At 41.2% G+C, this 18,280-nt stretch overlaps 1 protein-coding gene across 11 annotated transcripts in view; it reads left to right on the top strand.

Moving 5' to 3' along the window:
• Nucleotides 1-18,280, top strand: part of GRIP1 (glutamate receptor interacting protein 1) — a 682,479-nt gene that overhangs the window by 518,826 nt on the left and 145,373 nt on the right. For all 11 annotated transcript variants that reach the window (XM_042947102.1, XM_042947098.1, XM_042947099.1 and 8 more), the window contains 2 exons: nucleotides 11,370-11,505; nucleotides 14,598-14,743. In XM_042947102.1, the coding sequence (XP_042803036.1) occupies nucleotides 11,370-11,505; nucleotides 14,598-14,743 (282 nt within the window). The remainder of the gene's footprint in view (nucleotides 1-11,369; nucleotides 11,506-14,597; nucleotides 14,744-18,280) is intronic.

The following is an 18,280-nucleotide window of genomic DNA, read 5'->3' as shown; positions in this document are numbered from 1 at the left end:
AAGCAATACATAGATATAGCTGTGGTATTATGGTGTGGGCCTCAATCCACCTTATTAAAGAAATGGTTAAATAAATAAATAAATAAATAATAATAACGATGATGATGATCACCCATGTAAGCTTAGGGAAATAACCCTGTCTACTCCTGTTCGAATTCTGCTCCTTTCTCATTTTGCTTCTGCACTATCCAGCAATAATTCTGTTTGCTGCAAGCCAGTGCTCATTGCCGGGTCATCATCCCTCTGTTGGGATTGGGGGATTCATTCATTCATTCATTCATTCATTCAGCACTTACCAGGAAGTACCTACTAATGTGTCAGGCACCATTCTAAGCACCGGACATACAGAGGAGGAAAAACACTCTCTCTGTCATTAGCATTTGGAAATTTATGACTCGTTGCATAGAGTTTTCGTCAATAGTATTTCCATTTCACTGTTTATGATCTCTTTTTAAAATTCAACGTAGCTAATAGAACTGCAAGAAGTAAAGGGTTTTGCCAATGCTTATCTTGCTGGATGTGCCTATGGTGGTTGCTTTTAGAATGCCTTTTCTATTTTTATGTTACAGCTATAGGGTGGGGGTCTTACAGACTACCCACTTTGCTTAAGGTATGATGAAAACTATACTAACACTAGGTGTTTCCCTGATATTTTTTTTTAATTTTTTTAATTTATTTTTGAGACAGAGACAGAGCATGAACGGGGGAGGGTCAGAGATAGAGGGAGACACAGAATCAGAAGCAGGCTCCAGGCTCTGAGCCATCAGCCCAGAGCCCGACGCGGGGCTCGAACTCACAGGCCGCGAGATCGTGACGTGAGCTGAAGTCGGACGCTTAACCGACTGAGCCACCCAGACGCCCCTGTTTCCCTGATATTTAAATCACATTTTACTTCTCTCTCTGTGACATTATATCATGTGACTACCCCCTCCCCGATGAGGCACAACAACACAAACTTTGTCTCATTTTCCAGATTCCCCTTCTTACGGACAGACATCAATATCCCACCAAAAAAGTTGGAATCCTTGAGGTCCCCTTGATCCTCACAGATCCTTGCTCCCCACACACTGATTTGCCTCCCACTCAGGGCAGTTCTTCCTCAATATATCTGGAGCCCGTGGCATCCATACAGCTACGGATGGATTTCAGTCTCTCAGGTGTTTCCTACCTGTTTCTAAAAACCCACCCCACCTTTATTGTTTTGGCATCTGTCTACACTCCAATTCTTAGCCTCCCTGATACTTAGGTGTGGACATGAAACAAGTTCTTGCCACTGGACTATGAACAGAAATAGGCCATTTTGGCTTTTGAGAAATCCCTTTTGCCCCTTCAACCGAGTGAATGGAGACAAGATAGAGTCCTGGGGCAAGAGTTTCTAAACTGTCTCCGTTGACAGCCCTTAGTGCCTCGGTAATTTTTTCATAGCGGCTCTAGGTGAAATGAAATATCGATAGTTCCATTTATTAGGTAGTGACGTCCAAACGGTATAGTACATATTGCATCCTAACCACTTAATAGACATTTGAAAAACAATACGTATAAACTGGAAGAACCCGAATACTTAGTAGTGGTACGTGTGTGGTTACTGGGCATCGCACAGCTTCTCAAACTTCCAAATCAAATTAAAGAGTGGCAGCCTCATTTCCTGTTCCACATTGATTTTCACGTGGAACTCCCTTTTTCTAAAACCCAAAACCTAACTTTGGAAAGATAGGACATCAACAAAAGCGATATAATATGAGCCAATGTTGAGCAACACTGCTTAGCTGGTACATAGTGTTGTGTCTGAAAGATGTCAAGTGTGGCTCTATGCTCCTCAGAAATTTACAATAGTCCATGGTGCTCCTGTGAGTTCACTAGGGAACCTTGAGGCACCTTAGTGCGCAGTTTGGAAACCAGAGCCCTAGAAGATGACAGAGGCATAAAATTGAAAAGAGCGGAGATCCCTGAACCATCACGTGGAGAGGAGCTGACTAAGGATCAGGAACGCCCACCTTAGACTGGCGTATGAGTCTCTGTTGTGGTTGAGCAATTACTCATTTTTCACTTTGTTGACACAGCAAAGTCTAACTTAATTAATGTATCACTGAGGTGGCTTCTGGCAGTTCTCCTTGACTCAAATCTAGTGACTTTCTTCCCGGTGCTTCATGCCATCATTACCAAGTCCACTGCTTCACAGTAAATAACAGGCTTACCTTTCCTAGAACGTAAATCTGAACACTTCCTTTGTTTGCTTCCCAGTCTGTTTTCTACCAATTTTCCTCATGCACCGAACCCTAAATCAGTGTCTCTTAATCTTGAATACATGTTAGAATCACCTGGGAGCTTTAAGAAAAAAAATGCCTATGTCCAGTTCCCCACCTGCAAGGATTTGCATCCAGTTGAAATGGACCAATTCCTTGAAAAGCACAAATGCCCACAACTCATCACAATACGACATAGTTAATTTAAATAGTCCCGTAACTATTAAGGAAATTTAGTTTGTAATTTACAACGTCCAAAAAGAAAAATGTTCAGATTTAAATGGCTTCCTTGGAAAATTATACCAAGTGTTTAAAAAAATAAACAACAATTCCACATAAACTCTTCCATAAAATAGGAAAGAAAGAAATGTATTCCAATTCATGTTATGAAGCTAGCATTATCCTGATACCAAAACCAAAGATAGTACAGAAATAAAATTACACACTATATCTCTCATGAATATAGATGCAAAATAAATCCTTACCAAAATATTAGTAATAGAATCCATCAATACATAAAATGAATTGTATATAATTAGCAAGTGAGATTTATTTCAGGGTTGCAAGATTGGTTTAATATTAGAAAATCAGTGCAATCCAGTGCATTATCACATTAAAGAAGAAAAATCACATGATCAATTAATCAGTGCAAAAAAAAATTGACAAAATTCCTACTCATCATGATAAAAACCCTCAGAAAAATAGGAATAGAAGGACACTTCCTCAACTTGACAAAGAGTATCTACGAAAACCCACAGCTAACATAATGCTTAATGATGAAATATTTAATGTCGTTCCCCTAAGATAGGGAAGAAGGAAGGATATCCACTCTCACTACTCCTATTCACCGTTGTGCTGAAAGTGCTACCTCATGCTTTAGGTAGAAAAGGAAAATAAAAAGTATACAGTTTGGAAACAAATAAAATTGTCCTTTTTTGCAGATGACATGATGGGCTACATAGAAAACCCTAAGGAATCCACAAAAACAAAAACAAAACAACAACAACAAGAACTCCTTGAACTGTTAAGTGAGTTCAACAAGACTACAAGATATAAGATAAATATACAAAAATCAATTACATATTTATATACTAGAAATGAACAGATGTACATCAAAATTAATAACATAATATCATTTGCAGTTTTCCCCCCAACAATGAAATAATTAGGTGTAAAACCAACAAAACATGTATAGGACTTGTATGCTGAAAACTACAAAATGCTGATGAATTAAATCAAGGAAGGTCTGCCTAATTGGAGAGACATAACATGCTCATGGATTAGAAGACTCAACATAGTAAAGATGTTTATTCTTTCCAAATTGACATACTGGCTTAAATACAAGTCCTTTCAAAATACCAGGAAAATTTTTATAGATAAAGATAAGAGTATTCCAAAATTTATATGGAAAGGCAAAGGAACTAGACTAGCTAGAACAATAAAGTAGGAGGAATCAGCCTACCCAATTTCAAGACTTATTATATAGTTACAGTAATAAAGTCTGTGTGGTATCTGTGGAGGAATAAATACATCAGTGGAACAACATAAAGAATCCAGGAATTGACTTATTTTTGGAAAGATGCAAAAGCAATTCAGTGGAGTAAAGATAGCCTGTTCAACAAATGGTTACCAAAGCAATTGGTCATCTATAGCCCTTTGCCCTCAAATAATATATGAATCTTTGACTAAGTCTCACACTTTATGCAAAATTTAATTCAAAATGGCTCAGAGACTTAAATGTAAACCATAATATTATAGAACTTTTAGAAACTGTGGAAGAAGTATAGGAGAAAATGTTCAGGATCTAGGGCTCAGCCAAGAGTTCTTAGACTCACTAACAGCATGACCTGTAAAAGGAAAAATGACTGATTGGACTTCATCAAAATTAAAAATGTTTGTTCTGCAGAAGACCATATTAAAAGGATGATAAGAAAGTCTAAGACTGGGAGAAAATATTTGCAAATCTCATAATCAACAAGGGGTTAGTATCTCGAATATATAAGCAACTCTCAAAACTCAACAGTAAAAAAGTGAACGATCTAATTAGAAAATGGGCAAAAGACATAAAGAGACATTTCACCAAAGCAAATATGCAGATGGAAAATAAGGACACACACACACAAAAATGTTCAACATTTCCCATTAGGGAAAGGACTCAAATTATGCAAAAATAAAAACCACAATTAGATATTACTGATACACCTATCTGCATAGCTAAAATAAAAAAACAGTCACAACATCAAGTACTGGACAGGATGTAGAAAAACTGATATTTCATACACTGCTGTCGGAAATATAAAATGGTATGGCTACCTTGGAAAACAACTTAGCCATTTTTTAGAAAATAAATGTACAACTAGCATATGACCCAGCAATTTTACTCCTGGACATTTATTCCAGAGAAATGAATAATTGTGTCCACACAAAAACTGTGCCTGAATGTTTATAGCAGCTTTATTCACAATAGCCCTAAACTAGCAGCAACCAACACATCTTTCAAGAGTTAAATGGTTAAACAGACTGTGGTATATCTATGTCATGGACTCCTACTTGGCAATAAAAAGGAACCAACTATTGTTACGGTATGGAAAATTATACTGAATGTAGAAAGTCAACCACAAAGTGTTCATACTGTGTAATTAAATTTACTTAGCATTCTTTAAATGACAAGTTATAAGCATAGAAAATAGGTCAGGGGTTGCCAAGGGTTAAGGAAGGTGTCCAGGGAGGAGACCAGTGAGTATGGCTATACCAGGTAATATGAGGGAACTTGTGATACTGTATCTTGACTGCATCAATGTCAATAAACTGCTTGTGATATTGTATTACGGTTTTGCATGATGTTACCACAGGGGAGAACCAGACAAAGGGTCCAAGGGATCTCTCTATAGTATTTCTTAAACCTACGTGAGAGTCTACCGTTACCTCAAAATTAAAAGTTTAATTTAAAACATTCCCATCGGGGGGTATTCTGATGATTTGTTCTTGGTGGATCCCAGGCATTGCTATTTGAAAAGCTCCCCAACTGATTCTACCACGCAGCCAGAATTGACAAATTCTGCAAATTCTGCAAATTGAATTGATGGATCTCCTCTCCCCAGAACCCGTGTAATCACCTACCATTAACCGTTCCTGTGCCTCTAACACCTTCCCTCCTCCATTCGCTGAACTGAGGCTGTCTTCAGAATGGCTCAGGGATAATTCTTCCAGGGAGCCATTCAGAGCACTACTTGCTCAGCCTGATTAGGGGTCCTCCCAGGTTGCACCTTTATTTACTTTTGTCATAGCCCTTGTCACTCTTTGTTGTCATCATCATTTTTTGTTCCCCCACTTTCAGCAACTGTTGAAATTGTGCACTTTGTGATTCCCTGTTCATTTAGCCCCTAAAATTTAGGGACTTGCCAACAATTAGAGTTGACTCTCTTTTTCTGGTCTAAGCCTATTTTTCTTTTTTTAAACAAGCAATGAAGCAAAAATGTCTAGGCACCAAGAGTTTTACAGAACAAAATAAGATTCTTATGCCATACCTTTATTTCATGCAAACCAGTATTACAAAACTCTAAGACAGTCTAATGATGGGTTCTGAATGCCATATGTCTATGCTACTTCTTTTCTTTTTTCTTTGTCTTCCTTTCTCTCTTCCCTTCCCTCCCCTCCCCTCCCCTCCCGTCCCCACCCCTTTCATTCCCCCTCCCCTCTTCTCTTCTCTTCTCTTCTCTTCTCTTCTCTTCTCTTCTCTTCTCTTCTCTTGTCTTCTCTTGTCTTCTCTTGTCTTCTCTTGTCTTCTCTTTCCTTTGGTATAGCCAAGCAGATCCAGACTCTGACCAATGCCTGGGAGGCAGAGACGGAGGCTTTTTCAGACTTCGCACTCCAGGCTCACGCTTCTTGGGTATCTGGGGAGATACAATTAGTAATGTAACATCCAGTCACAACTCCATTAACTCATTCAGGTTGGCATCATGGGCGGGCTCTCTATATTCTTTCACAGCAACATTAAACAGGTCTACTTTGGGACCATAATTTTTCACAGAACCTTTACAAGGATGCATGTTCCATTTTTGCAATAGTATTAAATAGATCTTTTGTCCAAAAAATCCTATTGGCATTTTTATTGATATTGTGAACTTGATAGATTAATTTAGGGAGGATTGACATATTTTTGATGTTAGATTATGCTACCCACTGGAGTATTAGTTCCTAGATGGCAAGGATTTTCTCTGTTTTGTTTGGTTTCCAAACTTTTTTTCAGTTTTCCTCAGTCTCCAAAGCCTAGAACAATGCCTGGCATATAGTAAGCACTCAGTTTTTTTTTTTTTTTTCAACGTTTTTTTATTTATTTTTGGGACAGAGAGAGACATAGCATGAACGGGGGAGGGGCAGAGAGAGAGGGAGACACAGAATCGGAAACAGGCTCCAGGCTCCGAGCCATCAGCCCAGAGCCTGATGCGGGGCTCGAACTCACGGACCGCGAGATCGTGACCTGGCTGAAGTCGGACGCTTAACCGACTGCGCCACCCAGGCGCCCCTAGCACTCAGTTTTTTATTGAATGAATGAGTGGGATGCTTTTACATTTTTTCTGATCCTATGTTCCTCAGAAGTGTTTTTGAAGTTTTCTTCACATACATCTTGTAGGTTTTTCATTACATTTTTTTCATGTTTTATTTTTTTGGTTATTGTCAACGGGTTTTTTTTTCCCTCTGTGATAACTTCTAACTGGCTATTTGTTTATACAAAGGATATGGTTTTCGGCATATTAATTTTGTAACCAATTTTCTTATTTGCAAGAACTTCTCAAAATTCTCCTGTTTTCACCAGGCATCATTGTTACTTTTCTTAAAACTTTCTGGAGTTTAGCAATTAAGAGTATTGAATTATAAATCCAAGGAAAAACAGCAAACAACTAAATCCTACACTGGCAGTGTGATTCTCGTTGGTTATGTTGAGTGAGTACTCCTACAGAAGTAAACCTGCAATTTCTTTGCTAAGATCACTAAATCTGGTGATTAAGGAAGATGCCAAGTCCAGAATCATCTCACTCCTTGCCAGCTGGGCATCATCTATTCCCTGTGCTGCTTACTAATCTGGGGATACTACAGTCTTCGCTACATTCTTCTTAATTCAGGGAGGGATGTTTGCAGTGTAAATCATGAAGAAATTGTCACGATGTATTGACTTGTCCAAGTTCCAGTGTTTCACTGCAGAGTGTTGTCAAGTAATTTTTGATAAATAAGTGAACTCATGCAAATGAATGCATCGTTCATCATTTCTCTTTACTATTACATCATTATGCAAACATTAAACACCAAAAGATACATGAAATGATTGATTCATCTAATGCAGAGTGCAGGTTAGCAGAAAGTAAACTCCAGAAGCATGTTCCTCCCTCTTCTGACTGCTTCTTTTCTCCTGTTCCCTTCAAAACACCAGGAAAAGATTTCGTCAATCCTTCAGGGTCTAGAGATACCTACTTGGCAGTTAACATTCTTGTGATTCAGCGCATTTTCTTGCAACAATATTCTGTCTTTACTCCTGAGTTTTGCCTAATTTAGATTCCTCCTTAGTCTGTTCTGCTTAGCTAATCCTGATCGATAAATACAGACAGATTAGACAGGAGACAAAATTGTGAAATAGATGTTGCATTTGGAACGCTGAGCCTTCACTCTCTATTGCAGCCAGGACCTTCTCTTCTATGCCCTCCTTAGCCCAAACCACACTCTGGCATGCTGGTCTGTGACTCCTTTGCCTCTGTGACTAGGCTGTAAGCATCTCTAACTTTTCTCGTCTTTTGAGTTTCATCGTCTGGCTCTTCGTAGGCACTCAGTAAATACTTGAATCAATGAATGTACAAATTACTCAATTAACTGGTACATCAGTATTTTCTTTCTTTCGTGTTATTAAAACTGGCTCTTGGGGAAAGATTTGAAACATTTTAAAATTAAAGGGTAATTGTGGCGCCTGGGTGGCTCAGTTGGTTAAGCGTCTGACTTTGGCTCAGGTCATGATCTCATGGGTTCGTGGGTTTGAGCCACCTATCAGGCTCTGTGCTGCTGGCTCAGAGCCTAGAACCTGCTTCGGATTCTGTGTCTCCCTCTCTCTCTGCCCCTCCCCCAATCGTGCTCTGTCTCTCTCTCTCTCTCTCAAAAAATAAATAAACATTAAAAAAATTTGTTTTCATTAGAGGGGAATCGACCAGTTCACAAGGAAACCCAGATGGGTTTATATTTTAACACAGATTAAATTAAAGGAATTAAGCTTTTTCTATGGGCTGCCTGGGTGGCTCTGTTGGTTAAGCATCAGAGTCTTGGTTTCGGCTCAGGCCGTGATCTCCTGGTTCGTGAGTTCAAGCCCTGCATCGAACCCCATGCACAGTGCAGAATTTGCTTGGGATTCTCACTCTCTCCCTCTCACTCTGCCCCTCCCCTGCTCCCCGCCCCCCCCCATAAATAAATTAATTAAAAAAAAAAAAAAAACAGGAGTTAAGGTTTTTCTAGATTTTCAGGATTCAGCCAGAAGTCTGGTAAGGACCTCGGTTCCTTCTGGAGAAAACTACATTGTGCACATCCCATAAAGCTGCACCTGTGCACTGGTAGCCCATTTTATGCAGGAAGCATGTTCTTGAAAACCTGAGTAGAAATGAAAATTTTATTAGTTAAGATTTATTTCTACCTTGCCTGGTATTACTGTTTCATCATTGATTCTTTGCACATTTCTGATTGACCTTTGAGATTTGACCTTGAGATGGGCCCTTAAAGAACTATGCTTCTAATTCTTCACGTACAGACCTATAACCAAATGCTCAAATGATCAACGTACATATTTAGACAAAATGCGAAGAGTTCTTTTGTTGGGCAGAATCGTTAAGCACATTATGTCTCTGTAATGTGAACAGTCCTCATCTGTTATGTAGTTCTCATTACTTTAATTACTTAACCTGATTTTTAAAATAATTTATACCTACCCTTCTGCCAAGAAGGACTTATAGCAGTTGTTAGGTTGACCTCTTTAAATACCAGTTGGGCCTATGTATGTTTTTATGAGATGTAGAAGGGGTTGTTTTATTCTGTTTTAAAAGGGCACAGGTTAAATGCACCCAATGATGGAATTTTGTTTCAAATGCGTCTGTTAAGTGATGTAAAAGGCCCTGTGCTTTTACGCACATGACAAGAATTTTGATTATTGAATTTCAATCATTATTTGGTCTCTCATACGAAATGTAATGAATGAAGCTGACAGCATTCACACTCTTCCTTGGCTTTTACTTTAAAAAGCAATAACAGCTCATGTATGCAGGGTCATGAGTCTGTCATGGAAAAGGGTGTTTTTGCGTGCTAAGGTCACAGGACCTGGGAATCTTGAAAGCCTTGCCTGGAACGGTACTCAGTACATTGCTGAGGAAATCAGTGTCCTGCCCCCCTCGCATTCCTTCCTGGAGTACTCTGTTCTCCGTCCAAGATCCGATGAGTGATCATTCCTTTTATTAACATGATTTGATTTTTTTCATCAGCTAGTGGGATAGTATACCAGCAGCAACAATTTAAGAACTTTTATGATAAGCATTCATATAGATTTTTGAAATGATAATTAACTCTGTTATGCGTAATTAAGGAAGGGGAAGAGGTATGCCAATAACCTTTTTGGTTTCTTAACTTCGAAGAAGAAAGTCCATTCTTGCATTTTTTAAAATTTTTTTTAATGTTTTTATTTATGTTTGAGACAGAGAGAGACAGATTATGAACAGGGGAGGAGCAGAGAAAGAGAGGGAGACACAGAATCTGAAGCAGGCTCCAGGCTCTGAGCCGTCAGCACAGAGCCCGACGTGGGGCTCGAACTCATGGACTGTGAGATCATGACCTGAGCCGAAGTCGGATGCTTAACCGACGGAGCCACCCAGGCGCCCCCATTCTTGCGTTTTAATATGAGACTCTTTGATGTCTTAGAAGTTGATAACTCCCGAAATTCATAATGTAAGTCGGGAGGAATTAGAAAGCTTGAGTTTCCCGTCCCTACCCAGAAAGTGTGTATGCAGAGGAGGAATAATATAACAGAATTTGAAAACAGTGCTGATCAGAATTGACGTCTGGGTAGGTAAATGTTGACTCGACTCATTTTTACTTCTGAAAGAAAGGGTATTCTTAAAGGTTTCTCACTTTCTGTTGTGCCTAAAATCAGAAGACTTGGGTTCCCTCTTGGTGCGTAGACATTGTCTGGATAAGATCTGTGAGATGAGGGATTTATGGCAATTATCTGGAGTTTCTGAGGACCAACACCACCTTACCATATTGTGACACATTTTGGTAAGAAGTGATGTGAGTTGTTACGTGAAGCCATTGTACTTTGTTTTCTGAAAGATAGAAAACAATGGAGTCAGTCATATTTTTTGTTGAATCTGTAGAAAGCTCTCTTCTCTTGTGCCCATTGGCTTATTCAGCTGAAATGTACCAGGAACTTGAGGTCTGCTGCTGCATGATATGTATTACTATTTAAAATTATTTTGGGAGCCCTTGGGTGGCTCAGTTGATTAAGCGTCCGACTCATGGTTTCGGCTCAGGTCATGGTCTCACGGTTTGTGATATCAAGCCAGGCATCGGGCTCTGTGCTGACGGTGTGGAGCCTGCTTGGGACTGTCTCTCTCCCCCCTCTCTCTGCTCCTACCCCACTCGCATGCTGTCTCTCTCCAAATAAATAAACTTCAATAAATAAATAAGTAGATTATTTTTTGTTGTATTATTATTTGAAATTCTGTTCTGGGCCCTTATGTTACAACTCTCTATTGCTCCCTTTGGAGTTACAAGGAGAGAAACCAGAGAAAGTCCCTTGAGAATGGCAGAAAACAAAGGGCAAATATCATTGTTTGTATCTAACCCATGTCAGTCTCTTTGTTGTGAACCTAGAGTGGATTACCCCACTGGTACCCATTTTAATAACCTATAACGGGATGTCTGCGTCGACTTTACCTGCACGCACGTCTTTACGAGACACGCTGCAAACTGCAAGGGAAAAGAGGCCACAGACCTTTTCTCGTCCAAGAGAAAGTGGAAAGAGTTTATGGGAAGGAGTCCCTTCGCCATGCGCAACTGCGCCTCGTACTTCTCTCTTTAATAAGGCAAATGCTTTTCTCTTAACAGAGGAATTCAAGGGCTCCACCGTGGTTGAGCTGATGAAGAAGGAAGGCACTACCCTCGGGCTGACGGTATCGGGCGGAATTGACAAGGACGGCAAGCCACGCGTGTCTAACCTGCGGCAAGGGGGAATTGCTGCCAGGTAACTCCCTCAGGGAAACGTGGGAAAGGGAACACAGGGTGTGACTAATCCAAAAACCGAAGCTCCATCAGAAACGGTCACTAATAAATAAATGACAGCTGCCATCTGCCGGGCAGAAGCACACCCGGGCGTGTTTGTAGAAGCTTTTCTGGCCTGTGCCAAGTCACCGGGGAGCCGCCTGGCCCTCATAAGACTTTAATTTTAAAACGTCTTTGTGGCTCCAGTCCCCAACTATGCTGCTGGACAGCAGACGGGCTGTAGTGGGACTGATGCACTCCGATCATGTAAATGGAACAGATGGCCCGTACCATGCGTATGCAGGGAGCGCCCGTGCAGGGATGTGGTAAGCCTACAGGAGTAGGGAAACCCAGCTCTGAGTTTCTAAGTGACGATTTTGCTTGTCTCCCATCTTCTCTGCTTTTCTACTTGTGACATTTCCCTTTTCATCAAGACAAAGATGAGGTTTCCAAAAGGATAGGAAGCTTAGATGGGGAGGCGTTGTTCTGTCCTCGTGCAATGGGCTGCAGACTGCACTCGCTCTTGCGAAAGGCAGAATGTCCTGTGTGCTGGGTCCAGGCGGGCTTGCTTATAGACAGATTCAAAATTTACTTCAGATGCGATGGTCAGTTTTCGTTAAAAGTGAGGTTAATGTATCTTAAGTCCTGGACACCAATAGTCTTGTCCACGTAATCGCAAAAATAGTTTGGGCCTTCTTAACCTTACAAAGTATCATCAAAAATAGTGATTACTTGGGGCGCCTGGGTGGCTTGGTCGGTTAAGCGTCTGACTTCGGCTCAGGTCATGATCTCACGGTCCGTGAGTTCGAGCCTCCCGTTGGGCTCTGTGCTGACAGCTCAGAGCCTGGAGCCTGTTTCAGATTCTGTGTCTCCCTCTCTCTCTGACCCTCCCCCGTTCATGCTCTATCTCTCTCTGTCTCAAAAATAAATAAACGTTAAAAAAAATTTTTTTTTAAATAAAAAAAAAAATAGTGATTACTTTTGGTGATCAACCCATCTGTACAATGTATAAGCTTAAGCCAACTGACTGCTTCATAATCTGAGGTACTGTTTATGAAATAGGCTGATGTCAACACAGGCACCGTCATCTCCTTTTTTCACGAGGAAAGAGATTTCTTTCCACACCGACAGCTTCCTTTATTTTATAACAGTCATGGCCAATCTCCGATGCTAGGGTCTCATATGTCTCCAGAACTTTTTCATAGGTAGGCCCTGTAGCACAGGTAAATAGGGTGAAGATCTTCAGTCGTATTGATGCTATAATTAAAAGTATTGTTGGGGCGCCTGGGTGGCTCAGTCGGTTAAGCGGCCGACTTCGGCTCAGGTCATGATCTTGCGGTCCGTGAGTTCGAGCCCCGCATCGGGCTCTGTGCTGACTGCTCGGAGCCTGGAGCCTGTTTCAGATTCTGTGTCTCCCTCTCTCTCTGACCCTCCCCCTGTTAATGCTCTGTCTCTCTCTGTCTCAAAAATAAATAAATGTTAAAAAAAAATTTTAAAGTATTGTTGGCATTGTCAACGGTGGAGACTGCCCACATGTCCACCGATAGATGAATGGATAAAGAAGATGTGGTATATATCACAATGCAATGGAGTATTACTCGGCCATCAAAAAGAAGGAAATCTTTCCGATTGCAATGATGTGGATGGAGCTAGAGTGCATTATGCTGAGCAAAATAAGTTAATCAGAGAAAGACAAATACCATATGATTTCATTCATATGTGGACCTTAAGAAAGAAAACAGATGAACATATGGGAAGGGGCGGGGGGGAGAGAAGAGAGAGAAACAAACCACACGAGACCCTTAATGGTAGAGAACAAACTGAGGGTTGATGGAGGGAGGTGTCTGGGGGATGGGCTAGATGGGGGATGGGCATTGAGGAGGGCGCTTGTGATGAGTACTGGGCGTTGTATGTAAGTGATGAATCACTGAATTCTACTCCTGAAACCAGTGTTGCACTGTCTGCTAACTAACTGGAATTCAAATAAAATGTGGAGAAATTTAAAAAAAAAAAGTAATGCTGTGCCGGTTATATTATCAATGACCAAATTAGCCATTGTTTAAGGCACTACCATTTTATAAGTAGTAAAGGAAAATAATTAAAGATAAGAACTCTGCCCTAAGGGGGCTGATAATTTACTAGAGAAAATGGGTATGAACAACACGAAAAGTTTGGGAACAATAACAGCATTGCCACAACGTGAGCATCGTCACAGAGCATTGGGTGGTAACGTTGCCCAGTGAGTTAGTGAACCCGAGGGAGGAAGGACAGCATGGACCGCAGGCTGGCACAGACGAGGAAAGCTTGCGAAAGAGGAATGATTCAGGCCAGACTTAGGTAAAATAAATGCACACATGTTTCTGTTTGGGGAGAAGGTATTATTGAAGGTCCTTATCCGTGACGCAAATTTTAAGTACTGTCTTTGGTCTCATCGCTTGCTCTTGCCTTAGAAGTAAAGTCTGCCTAAAACCCCCAAAGTAGCCATGGTTCTTCTATGGTGTTGAAGAGAGGCGAGAATGGTACTGAAACCCAATGCTTTCATTGTAATTTGTTCTTGTTTTATCAGCCCTGCTGTAAGCATTCAATAGCAGAACAAGCGGACCCTCTCCTTAGCCCTCAACAAACTCCCAGTGCAGACACTGAGAGCTAGGAAATGTCCAGGAGGCAGGCAGCAAAAATGAGAGAGAATGAAAGGAAAGAAAAAGTCTGGGCATGCCAAGATCTGGATCATCTGTTTCTAGAGAACCAAACTCTTTATGGACAGAGCAACCAAAAAAAAAAAAAAAAAAAAAAACCACCACAACAACAAAACAAAACAAAAAACCCAAAACCTCTTTATTTTATTTCATGTGCTCTTTAAAAACAAAAGAGGGAAAGGGTTAGGGAAAAAAATGAGAGACCGTAGCAGATCCAATAGAGGGATATTTCAAAGTATCCCTCCGTATCCTAGGAGCCAGGGGCTCCTGCCAGGCAGGCCTCCCGGGCTTACGTGCATTTGCAGGAAGGGAAAGTGGAAAACGGGGGCAGGCCTGGGGAGAGGACGGGTCCACTGAAGCCACCTTGCCTATTTTGCAGAAGCGATCAGCTGGATGTGGGTGACTACATCAAAGCAGTGAATGGGATCAACCTGGCCAAGTTCCGCCATGATGAGATCATCAGCTTGCTGAAGAACGTTGGGGAAAGAGTGGTTCTTGAAGTCGAGTATGAGCTGCCGCCAGTCTGTAAGTAATCACAATTCAGGGGCAGGACAGCTATGCCACCCCTCTGCTTAAAACAATTTGTTCTCCATGTTTTCCCTTTTGGCATCGTTGTCTCATTACAGGAGTGATAGAACACCCATTTCTGGATATTTAGAAATTATTTAAATTGATACACCTATAGCCCACTCCAGAAGAATCAAAAAGAGCTCAGAGAACAATAAAATTATACAGGACTCGTGTTCCATTAAGGTCATCTGTGTATATCACCGTTTGTAAGGTCTGCACGTTAAGTTCGATCCAAGCTCTGCACAGAGGGACTAGGGTTAGGAAAAGCATGTGTAATGTGTTCTGTGTTGATTCTTGTATAGTTATGTTAATTTCTGAAGCATGAAAATTGATTCAAAGCACATTCTTACCAAGTAAAAATAATAGTAATGTAACCAGAGTAGCCAACACATTTCCAGAGCTTACTAAATGTCCGGCTTTATAAGGAACCTGACCTGCATGGATACGCTTCATTCTCACCATAAGGAGTGTCAGCCTAGCAGAGCTGGACTTGGATGTCAAAGAGCCAGGTTCAGATCCCAGCTTCACCTTTAACTGCGTGCCCTTGAGGAAGTTGCTCAAGCTCTCTGTGTCTCAGTTTCCACATCTGGGAAATGGGCGTAATGTTAGTTCCTGCTCGTATAGCTGTTGTGAGGATTAAATGAGTTAGTATTTGTTGGGCAGTTAGAACAGTAGCTGGCACAATAAAAATTTTTGATAAATAATGCATACATTAGCACTATAAGAGAGGCATTATTATCATTAAATTTCTCATTTACAGAGGCTTGAGTGAAGTATCTTCCCCAAATAAATAGGCAGCAGAATCAGTATGTGAAGCCAGGCTCCCTGACTCCAAAGTCCATATGCTTATTCGTTGTGACATATACTGATGCTGTGTGTTACTGCAGGCCTGCATTTAAGCCATACTCTGCTAACACCACGTCTCCTATTATTAAGCTGTCAACGTAGATGCCAGCCTGACAAAGCCCTTTGCTTTTCTATGCCAGTGAGAACTCAGACTGAATATTAATCATTGATAATAAGTCATTTGTTCAGCAATGACTTGTTGAGCATTTGTTACATTGCGGCCGCCGCGTTGTATACCGGTGGAGTTTACATTTAGACAAGGGAAGACGGATAACAAAACAAGACCCCAGTAGATAAGTAAACTGGACAGCATGAATGCTAGGGGTCATGAATGCTAGGAGAAAAAAGAAAGAGCCAGGAGAGGGATTGGGAAGGTGGGGAGAGGTGTGGGATTGCAGTTTGAAATCGGGTGGCTCGGAAAAGCCTCACTGAGGCTGTGTCGGTGACTTGAAGGCAGTGAGAAAGTTGGTCGTGTGGATTTCTGGGGAAAGAGAACTGCAGAGAGAACAGCCAGGGCTAAGATCAAAGGCAGGAATACACTGGGGTTGTTGGAGAGACGTTAAGAAGGGTAATTTGGCAGGAGCAGAGTGAGCGTGAAGAGAAGTAGAAGAGGAGGTCAAAAATGTAACGGATGAGGTATATTTGGAGGCCGTTGGAAGGACCTTAAGTTTGGCCCCGGGTGATAGAGGATGGCATTGTATGAGTTGGGGCAGGAGGCACAGGGTCTAATTCCTGTTTTCAAAGGCTCCCTCAGGCTGTTGTGTTGAGAACAGACTGCGGTGGCTAGGGTGGAAGCTGGGAGACCAGCTGGGGGGCTGTTGTCGTGATCCAGGTGAGAGACGGTGGTGAGGATGGCGAAAAGCAGTTACCGTCTTGATCTATTTGAGGGTAGAGCCATCAGGACCTCCTGACAGATCGGATGTGGGTTGTACAGAAATAGAGGAGTCAAAGACCCCCTGAGATTTTGGGCCTGAGCAACCAGACGGGCAGGGTTGCCATTCATGGGGTTGGGCAAGAATGTGGGCAGGGCTCATTTGCGAGGGGGCCATCAGAAGACGTTCATTGTTTGAAATGCTACAGTGGACGTGTCTCTTTGATGTGCAGAGAAGAAATGTCAAGAAAAGCACTAGAGATGGGGTTAGGAGTTTGGGAGAAAGATCTGGGCTGGAAACGTACATTTAGAGTAATGGGAATATAGAGGGTGTTTGAAGCTTTGGGACCAAACGTGAGCACTCAGGGAGTGAGCGTATATGACCAGTCGTGAGTTCTTATTCCGAACATAAAATCCAACACCAAAAATATAATGGTGTTTTTATAACAAAATCAATTGAGGTCTGTGTTCAAAAACCTCCCTGTAACGTTTTTCATTTTCAGCAAGAGTAGACAGTAAAATCGAGCGCTGAGAGCTTGGACTGTGTCACTAGTTAAATATCAGTTTCTCCCCCTGTCCAGCTGTGTGACCTTGGGCATGTTATTTAAGTTCTCTGAGCCTTAGGTTTTTCATCTGTAAAATGGCTATAATAGTGTAGAATTTTTGTCAGAATTCAAGGCTATAATCATGTGAAATAGTTGGATCATTGTCATGTACTCAGTAAGATATAGTGCCTGTTAGTCATTATTACATTATTATTATTCCACTGAAAGTACTGTGCTTTCTTTTACTTTAAAGGAGTCCATTTGTTTTGAAATCACTATCTCAAAGGATTGCCAAGGAGTTAAGAGAATCCAGATATCTAGAGCTAATGCTCTTGGATTAACCATTTTGATTCCACTGGGGAAATAAATATCAACAAAACACACCCTCTTTCTAAAACAAGCTCTTAGTACAGCTTTCCAGGGGTAAGGCCAGTAGTGGAGATTTGCCAAATTATGTGTGAACTACACAGCAAGGAGTTTGAGAAGCTTTGAAGGAGGTTATGCAGATCCAGGAAGAAGAGGAACATTTTGGGCAGAGGGGAGAGTAAGGAAGGAAGAACTTAGCCCAGTGCACAGGTTTGAACCACAAACGGACTATTGTTGTTGAGGCACAAAGGGAAAGAGAGGACCTGGAGGGAGATAAGGCCAGTGAGGTGGACAGGAACAAAATGATGGAAGCCACACTGGTGGAGCCTGGATAAATCAGGTGGGCAACAAGAAGCCTTTAAAGGCTTTTAAAGCCAACGAACATCATCAACAGATTTGAGTTTTTAGAGTTCTCATTTTAGGAAGCCAAATGGAGAATAGATAAGAGGCTATCAGCCGCCTGAAGGCTGTTACAGTTTTCCAAAAGAGAGGTGACATCCTGAACAAATATAGCATTAGTAAGGTTAAAGAGTAGAGTGGATATCAGACATATACAGGAGTTAAAACCTATCATGACTTGGTGATTATACCACCTTTTCCTTCCTGGTGCATTAAAGCTGATGAGGAAGAGGAAAAATATTTTTTAAAACAAAAGTGTGAATTCGATGGTAGAAATCAGATAGAAGAGATCTATTCTCCAAGGATTATCTCTGTCTCTATTATGTTTGGATAAATTAATAAGATCTTTGAGTTCAGGGAGGTTGAAGGGATTAATAAACATCCCCTTCACTGAGCTCAGACTGCTAGAGCTGGACCAAGCCGCTGCAGTGAGGCCCTAGGGAGAGAGCAGATTGCTGAAAAATA

Source organism: Panthera leo, chromosome B4, assembly GCF_018350215.1.
Source record: "Panthera leo isolate Ple1 chromosome B4, P.leo_Ple1_pat1.1, whole genome shotgun sequence".
Lineage (NCBI taxonomy): Eukaryota > Metazoa > Chordata > Mammalia > Carnivora > Felidae > Panthera > Panthera leo.
Note: the sequence above shows the minus strand (reverse complement) of the source record. Positions and strands in the feature narration are given on the sequence as shown.